We start from the raw sequence: 12651 nt of genomic DNA on the forward strand, positions 1-12651 counted from the left end.
GACCATAATTATGGCAGTGGTACCGTTTTATGTTTCCAAATTCTCCCACTTACGAAGTGGTATTAGAACTGCCGTTTTTAGTGTTGTATGGCACGTCTGGTTGGTAAAATTGATAAAAATCACATAGATATGAGTAATTGGTTTAAAATCTGCCTTCCCGGGATATGCCTTAAAATATGCATGCATCGCACTTACAAAAATAGTGGATTATCTGAAAAGTAATCATAAGAAGGGACAAACCATGATTGAAAAAAAATCCAAGCTGGAATCGCATGAACGCATGACAATCTAATTTGAAGTCCAGCGCTGTACTGACAGAACCACGCCTCTAATAATGTAATTTAATATATTGGTGTTTGCAGGACTTTAATTGTTTAGCTGTTTAAGGGGGACTAGAGGAGGAAGTTGCAGGAGATGTTCTTGCAAACCTCCAGTTAAGTATTTTGGACCAAATTTGTTACAGAGATACCGTTTTATGCTTCCAAGATTTTCCACTTAAGAAATGTCACCAAAAATGTTGTTTTCAGTGCTATATCTCACTTAGAAATTACTACGAATCGAGAACTGAATCCTACAATGAACAGAATCGGTTCTATCAAATTTGGAGTATCACAATAGGCCCGTTCTTTTGCACTAAGATCTTACATCTAAGATCTCTCATCTTTCTGCAAAGATTTCCATTCTTTCAACTCATCTTTGTTCTAAGATCTTACAGCTCACTGATGTTAGCAAAAAGTGTGAAGGACGCCATCTTTCTGCCATATAGAACAATGATGAGAGAACTTTGATGATATATTCATCATTGTTCTCAGACCGGAGACCGCTGATCAGAGCAGATACGAATCAGATACGAATGGTAGAATTTATAAAAGCACGTAGATATGAGCAAAAGTTTTCAAATGAGCCATTAAACATTACTATAAAAAGATCTAGTAGCTCAATCGCCCTAGCTTTTCCACTTGAGATATGGCACCAAAAGTGCCGTTTTTAGTGATATTTGAAACTTTCAGATGGTGGCATTTTTAGGAAGGACGTAAATATGAGCAATATCTTTTTATATGAGCTATCAAAAATCTATCTACGATGTTCTGATTGCCCGCTAGCCCCACCCCTCAAGAAACGGCATACAAAGTGCCTTTTTTGAACCATAAGGCACTTGCACACGGCAAAATTTATATAAACTACGTACATATGAGAAATAATTTTTGAACGAGCTCTTAAGCATCTTTCTATGATGTTCTAGTAACCTGCTAGGCCTGGAATAAAGAAGAAAAAACGACCGTTTTAACATTTTTTAACTTTCAGTTGCTATGCGCCGTGGCTCACTCTTTACTAGGTTCCAGCTAATGCTTCAGCCATGACAAAGAGTTCATTGCAAGTTCTCCTCAGAAACTAGTTAGCATTAAAATCAGTGAAATCTAATAGATGGTAGAATTTTTAAAAACCTAGTAAATATAAGCAACAGCTTTTAATTGAGCCGTTACACATCTATCTACGATGGTGTAGTAGCCTGATAATGTTTCAGTAGCTTACTGATGAGCAGACAATTTATGAACTTATTATGGGGGCTGGGAGGGGGAGAGTACAGGAGGGGTTCTTGTGAACCTCTAGTTAAGGGTTCTGGAACATAACTATTACAATGATACCTGTTTTGTACTTTAGAGCTTTTCCACTTAAGAAGTGACACCATAAGTTTTATTTTCAGTGCTATATCGCATTTACGAATGTAAAATTGTAAAAAAAAAAAAACGTATATAAGAGCAATAGCTTTCAAATGAGTCATTTAACATCACTTTTATAAGTTCTGCTAGCCTAATAGCCCCAGCTTTTCCACTTGAAACACGACACTAAAAGTGTCGTTTTTAGTACTCATTTGAACTTCATGAAGGTGTAATTTATACGAGAGATGTAGATATGTTCAACATCTGTTACATTAGTTACTAAAGATCTGTCAACGATGTTCTGGTAGCCTGCTAGTGGCACCCCCTGAGAAATAACAGAAAAAGTGCCATTTGGCACTTGCAGATGGCAGAATTTATAAAAAACACGTAGATATGTGAAATAGCTTTTGAATGAGCCATTAGGAATCTTTCTATGATGTTCTGGTAGCCCTCTAGGTCTATTGAAAAAAAGAAAAGAAAAAAAAAAAACGGGAGACAGATGAGTGCTACCGGCGCAAAAAAGTGATTTTCCTTGTTGTTCAGGGACGGGACTGTAACTTCCCTGTACAAGGCTTTCAACCATGTTGATTCCAATCATACACTTTTCATTTTGATCTGACGCCATTTTCGAGGGGTTTGAGGCTTTTTTCGAAATCACCATAAATTTCTTTTCGCAATAAACTTTTACTTTTGCGACGAACTGAAATAATAGTTAACTTTCCTGAGTCAGTGTCAGGTGGGATTTTTTTTTTCACTGAGCAGTTTTTTTCAAAACGCGTTTTTAACTGTTGGTACTTTTGGTTACTATGGGCTGTGGTTCGCTCTTTACTAGGTTGCAGCAGCCGCTGCAACCATGATACCTTGCCGGGACATGTTTTAAAAAATGAACCTAGAAAATGACTGAAGAGAAACAACCATTGATACCGATACCGATATTCCCGATACGATAAATGCGATACCAATACACCCGATACCGGTACGCGCGATATCGATACACCCGATACCGGTATGCGCGATATCGATACGCCCGATACCACATAAAGCGCTTCCCCAGGGACTATGGAGGGTCATATAATCATCAAAACCATATATTTTAGACCTTTGAACTATGCTAAACAAAATGGCTACCTCAAAATTTTTATTGTATAAGTTTGGGGGGAGGGGGCCTGTAGGGGGGGGCTATTTGCCCTCCAACCTTTTTGGTCACTTAAAAAGGGCACTAACAAATTTAATTTCCGTTCGAATGAGCTATTACTCATCTCTCTATAATGTTTTGGCCACCCCCTCGCCCTTCTAGAAGAAAAAAAAAGAAAAAAAGGGAGACAGATCAGTGCTACCCATGCAAAAGTCATTTAGTCATTTACTTGGTGTTCAAGGTGGGGGACTGTAATTATTTTACAATAGGTTTTGGACCATGCTGATTCCCACGGTGCACTTTTTATTTTGATTTGACGCCATTTTCAAGGGGTTTCAGGCTCTTTTTCGAAATCACCGCAAATTTCTTTTGGCAATAAACTTTTGCTTCTAAGATTAATCGAAACAACAGTTACCATTCCTGATTCAGTGTCAAATGGCAATTTTTTCTCACTAGACAGTTTTTTTTTTGAAAACACGTTTTTCAACTTTTGATTACTATGGGCTGTGGTTCGCTCTTTACTAGGTTGCAGCTGCCGCTGCAACCATGATGTGAGTTGGACTTCCAATTTCCCTTTTAATGAACATCCGAAATTATCGGAGTATGGGGGAATTTTCCACGGGAGAATTTTTTGAGGTGGGGTATTTTTTATGGGGGGGGGATTTTTCGGGAAAAAATCTAGACTCGTCGAAATCATAACCACCAAGAAATTTTAGCATGTAGAATCGGTCGGCTCCAAGCAGAGCCACGGGATCAAAAACCCTCTACTCCCTCCCCCAACTTGGTATATAAAGAGACATTCCGTTTATATTGACTCTTGATCATATAGGGATTCTTTAGGGAAATCATACATGACAATGTTAACCGGCAAAATTTAGTTGAATTAATTAAGTTTATTTGACATTTTTTGAACCGTACAATTTCAACGATTTCAAATCAAGATTTCTGAGACTTAATGAAATTAAGTTTAGAATTACTAACCTTAATTAAATTAATGTAAGAATACAACCTACAAGTATATAATTTAGCCTTGCCGAGAGCATTCAGCTATATATTACTAGAACTCTACTGCTACTACATTACAACTACCCTTACAACGAATACTTCCACCACCACTGATGAGAACCCGACAGCCCCCTCGCCACAGCGGTTACTGTTGCCTCGTAAGCTAAAGTAAGAACAAAGAGTTGCGCAATAATCCGTTTTAAGCAGCTTTCAGACTACATACTTGTCTTTTCACACAAAACACTTAGGATGTTTTATGCAGAAGGTTTATTTTTCCCCACCTAACATTCCCACTCATCCCATCCCAAATCACCGTAAATGCACGAAGAAAAATTCGATTCTTGAGTCCTGTGGTGTCTACCCAAGAGAGGTACAGGATATCTTTTATACCCTCATTTTTCGAGTAGTAGAATGTAGTGGTACAGGCAATGAAATATAAAATGTTGTCTCTCTTTATTTATTTATATTTATTTTATTTTTTTATCTCAGTTCCCCTTTGTGTTAGAGGCAATAAACTTTTGGCGGAAAAATTATTTTTTCCTGAATGTAAGACTTAGGAATGTGACTCAAGTGTGTGACAATAAGACTATGACAGTATTTTTTGTCGCTATTGACTGGACTCTGTAGCTAATGTGGCGTGACTCTGTAAGCTCAGCTAGAGTCGATCCAACGTTAAATGGTTACCTGGAGAAATGTAGGGAAGGTAAACAGGAATAGTGTGCAAAAGCACAGGATGGCTTTATCCTGCACCCCCCATTGCACTTCCTGGCTGAAGGGCCATAAAACAGAGATCAGCATCACCGGTAGGGATTGAAGAAATCCAATGCCGTATTCTTTACCTTATTTATTGACTGTGTTACTTTTTAATCTCTATATTAATTTGACGAGAACACAATTTCAGCCATTTCTAGTGGTTCTGAAATAAACTATTCATTCGCACACATTTGTCTAATGAATATATTTATATGCTGATATGTTTAATAGAATGTTAGTATGTTATGCTATAATGTTAGTATTTATGCTAGTATGTTCACAGGATATGTTTCTATGCTAAGTGGTTAAGTTGCTTTAAGGTAGCTATAACTTTTCACACTTAAACAAGTCCTTTGAAACTAGTTTAACGTACAGTCCATAGAACCATCATAATTATTATTTAAAATCATCACAAGCATACTCCGCAAGAATTAAAAATGTGGAATCTTGTGAATATCTAAGCTCTGATCAAGTGTGAAAAGCTTTGTAGGAAAAGTTTATTGATTTATTTTTAAAATTTATTGTTTGTTCATTTAGAAATTATATTTCGGTCCTATTAAGTTAACTTTTCCATAACTTAAATTTTATGTTAGATTTTAAAATTTTGAATGTTAAATTTTAAAATTGTTAAATTTTTAAATTTATGTTCAATTTTATGTTAAATATGTTAAATTTTATAACTTAAATTTTCAAGCTTAAATTTTATGCAGAACTTGAGTCAGCTTGACACTAGCTGTGTTAAGGACAAAATGTGCTCCGTAAGATTACATAACGTAATGTAGTCTTAAGTTATCTGTGACAGTGTGAAAGCACTATTATGCATACTGGGCATCAGAGGCGTAGCTCCATAATTTTTATTGGGGGGGCAAGAGGGCTCTCTATTCGGAGAGTCAAGGGCATGGGCTATATAATAGTTTTTTCCCAAATTATTGGGGGCAACAGCTTCCCCTCCCCCTTGCCCCCCAAAAAAGCGCCACTGCTGGGCTTCCAATGGCAGGAAGGCAGGCATGACGCAGAACGAATAGCATTCTTGGAGGCATACAAGGCAGAATCAGAGATAGATTCGAATGAACAAAGCAGCGTTTCTTCTTTTACGGATTTTCCCGCACGTCTACGGAATTTGATGTCTGTATACGGACGAAAGAACGGAATACTTACGGAAAAACGGAATCTTACTGATAATGTCATATTTACCCTTCCCTTGTAATATTTACCCCAAATCACTAGAGATTTTTGCTATAAATTTAATGTGTCAGTTCGATGCCAACGCTTCATCAGACCCAAATTTTGATACAATCTGATATGCAACTTTCTTCGTCTGTGATATTGGGCATTGGTACTTTTTGTTTCAAGGGGTTTCGGACAAAATATTTACGAAAAATGAAATTTTGAAGTCTTACTGGCCATCAAAAGAGAAATTTTTTTCAAATTTTAGCGAAATTCCAATCTTGTACCTGTGAACGATCACGAAAAAAACTGCCGGGTTTTTACGGTCATGTACTTGGACCATGAGACTTTGTGGCACCTAGTGGCTCGCAGAAAATTGTATTGAGTCCGAAAAGCCATCTACGTTTTTTCTAAGGAAAAATTGCCACGTTTAACGATTATAAAAAAAAGAGGTACTGAAACACTGGAACAATGCTTTATACTGAGCGATATACTTGCAACAAGCTTGGAACGCAGGTTGCCTGATTTGCAACGCGCGTTGCAGCGTTTGAACAAAAAGGCCATAAGACTTATATCAGAATTTATTATTTTAGGATGACGTCTTCTGTCTGGTCTGTGCCAAACAGTCCCACTCCAACAGCTAAAGAAAACATTGAATGTACATCGATTTTAGATAAGGGGGGAGACCGTTTGACAGAAGACAGTGGATGTGACTCCTCAGACCCCGGGTATTCTCCTCACTCTTGGCACAAAAGAACTCTTTCAGATAGTTTCCATTTCACAAGCAGTTCAAGTTACGCTGATACACCGATAGCTGATAGCTCAAAGAATGAAAACCCAGGACTTCCGTCAGTTGTACCCGCAACTCGGGATTGTGGGATACAAACTCAATTGTCAAGAAGTTCATCAGTTTCCACGTGTTTAGAAGAAATTATGAGAATAGAAAACTCAGAAGGTAATTAATTATCTGAGAAACGTAATTTCAAATATTCAGAAGAAGGGGAGAGGAGGTCCTAACAATTTTTATGGAAGACTTGACATTCTAGAAAGCGTAGTTCCAGATTGAATTATATGCATTTGTCCCATTTTGCAGGATTCCTCAAAAGGAGATCCTTAGCTGCCCTTTAGGGAAGGAGGGTGGCAACCTCGCAGCATTAAGCCACTCTATCTGTTCAAAATGTCCTTCTTCTTATTCGACTTCAGGGTGTAAAATAATTAAAATATTATTAAAAATAAAATAATGAGTATAATTATAATTAAAATTGTTGCTTTGCTACTTCATTACGGTCTATCCCTTCTGTACAGTAGGAAGTCCTCATAAGAAGCCTCCAGTTTGAAATTTGTGCTTTATTGCCTGTTTGAAGCTGCGCTTAAATTCTATTCAATGTGAAGGGCTTCAATTCTGAAATGGGACAATTGCATAATGAAAAGAAAGTGTGGTTTTAGCTGATATTTTTGCTCTCTGATTTTCCTGGGCAGAAGGGAAAGTGCCCCCTCCTAAACGGTCTTAAAGAAACGGGAGCCTTTACGGGCGAGCAAAATTTTGACAAAAGACAATAAATTTATTCCCGTCCCTTGCCTTAGCTGGGGGTTTTCCCTATAAGAAAAATCCGCTACAGCCACGCCCTAAGTCCTGTTTCTTCTTTCTTAAGTCTTAATTATTGTTCCTTATTTTCTAAATTCTTTACGTCTTTTTAATCTTGTCATAGTTATTAATTCCTGAGTTTGAATTTAAATTTTCATTGTCAATTCCGACGTATTGATCACAGAACAAAACCCTATTTTGTTTAAATAAATTAAATAAGAAGTAAACTTTTTCCACAAAAAGTAAAGAGCAAATTATAAACATAATGAATAAAAAATTTTTTATTGTGTATAAACACATGAATTTTGTGCATAAACACAAAAACGCAAATAGAAATTACTACGAATCGAGAACTGAATCCTACAATGAACAGAATCGGTTCTATCAAATTTGGAGTATCACATTAGGGCCGTTCTTTTGCACTGAGATCTTACATCTAAGATCTCACATATTTCTGCAAAGATTTCTGTTCTTTTAATTGGTCTCTTTTCTAAGATCTTACAGCTCACTGATATTAACAAACAGTGTGAAAGACGCCATCTTAATGCAATATAGAACAATAATGAGATAAGTTTTATGATATACTCATTATTGTTCTCAGACCGGAGACCGCTGATCAGAGCAGAATGATGAAAGACGTTTGAAAAAGAACGCCATAAGATGTAAGATCTTAGCATAAAGATAATTAAAAGAACGGCCCTAATGATGCTTGAATAAAATGATGATTCACACTTATTTCCGTCCTTTTCCCTATTTGAGTCAGTGTCTCCACTGAAAGAAGTTCCTGACCACACTTAAAGCTTAAATCTTGTTCTTTTTTCTTAATTTTTGAGCCTTTTTGTCATATTTTTTTAAGTCTTTCTATTCTTACGTCTTCCTTTTTTCTTATGCTTCTTAAGTCTTAGTTCTTATTTTTGGCATGGAACTCCAGTTCGGCTTTAAATCTTTAATACCGATACATACTGACTTTTGATCACGCAATAAAAATTTGTTTTGTTGAAATTATAAAAGTTTTCCTCACAAAATAAAGACCAGATTTTAAGCAAAAAATCAACACGAATTAGCTTACATAAAATGACAAGCTCACGACAAGGGGAAATAACCGTGAATGAAGAAATGAAGTTTACGATGAACAGAATAGTATCATATCAATTATTTTTAATATGATAATGATGTTTGTAGACGCATATCAAATAATTGAATTTTAACCGTTTTAAATCAAAGTGACAGCAAACATAGTTTTGGTTTTGTCTACATTAAATGACCACATGAAATAATACCTAAAAAGAAATTATGTATTTTAGTCATATATTTTAAAAGTATACTATTGGCATATTTCGCGAGAAGATACCAACTTCCAGGCTCCTAGCTCTCATACATATTGTATAACTTATACACATAAAATCGCATTATTTTTTCCCTGGTGGCAAATTCACGAGAGGGCACCAACTTCCAGGCTCCTAGCTCTCATACATATTGTATAACTTGTACACATAAAATCGCATTATTTTTCCCCTGGTGGCGAATTCACGAGAGGGCACCAACTTCCAGGATCCTAGCTCTCATACATAGTATATAACTTGTACACCTAAAATTGGAATAGTTTTCCTCTAGTGGCATTTTTTTTAGCTGAGAAACGTAACTAGACCCTTCCAAGAGTAGATCCAAAGAGTGGTGTTTGATATACGTCTCCTCCTCCCCAGATGTTCAAAAATTGCACTAATCACAGGATTGAAGGATTGAAAAATTAAAAAAATGAGGGAATATGAGTTTCATTGCCTCCCCCCCAACATTATGTATCCTTCTTTGGAAAGAAAATTTAAGAAATTACGGTATCGATTATATTTGGGCAACTCTGTGAGCTTGTTTGACGAGAAGAGTTATCTACCTCGGATAGTTCAAACCTGTTTTTCCTGAGCAAAAGCAAAAGCTGCTTTTTGTGCGTATAATATTAAACTCTTGTTTGTTTGGAACAACTTTTTTCCTGGAGAGGGGGTTAAATGGTTCAAAACTGCCTTTTTTGGGCAGAAAACTTTATTATGTAATATGATACTGATAGATTGACTAATTTATTTCCTACTTTATGTTACTAATTAAATCGAAATGAAAGCATTTTTTTGCGCCCTGGCTTCATCTGAGATCTATTCATACCTGAACACTGGGGTTTCCCACGATTTTTCTTTGGCTTGTTATACAACTATTAAGATTTTTTTGTTTAACATAAAACCAGACAACCACGAGTGGTTGTTTAACAGAAAATTTCCGTTATTTCCGAAAATTTCTGTTATTTTCGAAAATTTTCGTTGGGAGCTGACAAATGAATTATAATGTTCTCTGACATGATGGATTTACTGCTGTGTATTATTTAAACTTTATTATATAATATGAGACTGGCTGACTCATTTACTAATTTATATTACTAATTTTTTAACAAACTACATGTAAATAAACATTACCTAAAGTAAAGCAACCTTCACATGAAGGCAGCAAAACGCAATATGATAGAAAAGTGGCAACAATAGGTAGGCTACTAAATTTTTGGGCGTCGAGTCAAAATGTCACTAGAAAAAAATTGGAAGAATATATATTTTGTAAGAAGAATAAACAGGCTACTTATTTTAACTATGTGAAAAAAACCTGAAGAATCTAAACACTTAAAACACAAATATCCGAAAAATGTAAGTTGTTGAAGAATGAGATTAGGGACACGTATACAAAGAGATTTATTTTAAGGTAGGATGGCGGGAGAATGAGCTGGGTTACTTGGGAAATATTATAGGGGATCAGCAACCACTTGGGACAAGAATGAAGTATATGGGTCATGCAAAGCAGCATAATGTTCCTTAGGCCACTTTTATCCAATCGGTTGGGTTATTTGGAAAAACCTTTTGGATTTTGTAGGGATATACAAACAATAGGTTGATCTAAAGAGATAATTTTCTAAATTGATCTAATTGATCTAAAGAGATAAGAAAGAAGGACCTTGGGAAAATTCTCAAACTAGGGAAATTCCTGAGACAAGGACTGAATCATAGAGCTCTTTTCTGTGGGTTTGTAATGACTATATTTCGTAAATACGTGTTTGATACGTTCTGTTGCTTCTTGGATTTTTTTTTTCGTTTTGCCACGTCCCTTGTTGACTTTTGTACTAGTAAATAGCAACTATTATTATAGGCTACATATATGAAACAAAATATAAGAATCTGAAGCTTAAAAATCTAAAAAACTAATTTTTGTTAGAGGAATAAAAGTGCAAGTTACTTATGTGAAAATAATCAGGAGATTCTGAAAATTAGAAATATAAATATATGAAGAACACATAGCCTACTTAGTCAGATCTAAATAAAAAACCTGAAAGGTGCATTTTTAGGATTGATAAATAAAATAATTAGCTGTATATGTGGAAACAACTTGGGGGGATATGAAGTTCTAAGTATTATAATTTGGAGAATCTACTTTTATTATAGTGCAATATGTAAAAAAAAAATTGAAAAATCTTAAAGCCAATAATCTGAAGAATCTACCTGAGATAAATAAAATTATATATATGAAACAAATTTGAGGAATCTGAAGACATATAATCTAAATGCCTCAAAAAGGCATCAGTTATTAGAATCAAATAATAGATTACATACTACTACTACTAACAACTGACTGCAGCACCAAGCCGCCTGAGACCAAAGCGACATCAGCTGAATCTATAGGTTACATACGGGGAACAAATTTGAAGATTCTGAAGATCTAAAATCAAATTACCTCAAAAAAATATTTTTGAAACAAAACGATCGGTAACATATGTGATGAGCTACCTAAGAAGTAAAACTTTTTTTTTCAGTGAAATCCAGTGGCGAAAATGAAAACAATTCATTATTCATTCCTTACTGCGAAGCAATTCATAGCATTGAACCTCTACCCATATGCAATTCTTGGCTACCCAACCCAACAACATTTTTGCAGGCAACAGCAACATGTGACTCGAGCTGTTATGACAATCACCATGGAGATTTTAATGAATTCAGAGAAGAAAAAGATAAAAACCACAAACGTACTGAAGGATGCCAAGCTGAAGCTCAGAAACAAAAACGGGAAGGGAAGCTGCTACCACAAGTTCTTGCAGCTCTTGCACTGGCCATAGCGGCAATGATTGAAGGGTATTCCTCTGGTTATACTTCACCAGCTCTGGCGTCGATGACACATGAAAACTCAACAATTCCAATAGACGACCACCAGGTACAATAATTTTTTCCGAACCCTCCAAAACGACAAAAAGAGGACAACGAACAAAACAATGAAAAAAAGAAATGCTAATACTTCGGCCGAGACCTCTGCTCAGCCGTCCTCGGTACAGGAACAAGAATAAAAAATCTGAAGATAATTGAAAGCAGTAAAATATAAAAAGATAATGTCACTTTGTCTTTTTATATTGTGCTTTGGAGTTTTATCTGTATCTCTTTATTCTTCTTATACTTCCATTTTTCTTCTTTTTATTTTGCTGTCTGTGATTTACCTTGATTTTTTTTTGTTGTCTTGTACTTTCTTGTTTTGTCATGATTACCCAGTGTGGTTCAGATAATATTTCTAATTCCTCCTCTGTGACGTGTTATATATGTTAAAATCTTAGCAACGTTGAACAGCCCTTTAATTTAAGAACAATTAATTTAAAAAACTTTTTCCACAAAATAAGTTTTTCAAAGAAAAGTAAAGAACTCCATTAAACCAAAAATGAGCAAAAACTGAAATCAAATTATCTACTAAGCGTGAAACTACCACAAATCAGCATCGATAAATAAATGAAACCCAAAACGAACAGAAATTACAATAAATAACCGAGTCGAACTCAACGAGTAGAAATTAACATGAGTAGGGCTCAAAACCCCTACGCCTTCCCAAGGCCAGAACATAATTTGAACTTTACTGAAAAAATATAAATGTTTTTACTTTTATAACTTTAATAAATCAAATAATATTGAAATTTTGATTACTAAATATCAGTATATGTATATTAAACTGAAGATTCACATTCATTTGTATTTTTTTCAGTAAAGTGCAAATTATTTTCTGGCCTTTGGATGGCATATGTGTTTTGAGCCCAACTTATGTTAATTTCTGCTCGTTTTAAGTTTGACTATGTTGTTTATTTTAATTCCTGTTCGTTCTGGGTTTCATTTATTTATCGATGCTGATTTGTGGCTCAGCTGATTTGTGGCGATACTGATTTGTGGATTTTTTGCTCATTTTTGGTTTAATGAAGTTCTTTACTTTTCTTTGAAAAACTTATTTTGTGGAAAAAGTATAAATCTTTTCTTTTTTTAAGAATTTATAGTTTGGCTTGCTATTTGTATGCT

The 12651-nt window shown here is 35.2% G+C and overlaps 2 protein-coding genes across 2 annotated transcripts in view; one reads left to right on the forward strand and one right to left on the reverse strand.

Annotated features, from left to right (window-relative positions):
- The window catches only part of Roc2 (Regulator of cullins 2), a 169259-nt gene that overhangs the window by 73660 nt on the left and 82948 nt on the right, over positions 1-12651 (reverse strand). The gene's annotated exons all lie outside the window — the stretch shown is intronic.
- Positions 1-12651, forward strand: part of LOC148941894 (trehalose transporter 1-like protein) — a 60109-nt gene that overhangs the window by 19177 nt on the left and 28281 nt on the right. The window contains exons 2-3 of the mRNA XM_089103612.1: positions 6315-6676; positions 11142-11536. Coding sequence (XP_088959738.1) covers positions 6316-6676; positions 11142-11536 — 756 coding nt within the window. The 5' untranslated portion in view covers position 6315. The remainder of the gene's footprint in view (positions 1-6314; positions 6677-11141; positions 11537-12651) is intronic.

The sequence above is a fragment of the Artemia sp. Qi Xiang Cuo genome, chromosome 17 (genome assembly GCF_049724085.1).
Source record: "Artemia sp. Qi Xiang Cuo chromosome 17, ASM4972408v1, whole genome shotgun sequence".
Taxonomy (NCBI): domain Eukaryota; kingdom Metazoa; phylum Arthropoda; class Branchiopoda; order Anostraca; family Artemiidae; genus Artemia; species Artemia sp. Qi Xiang Cuo.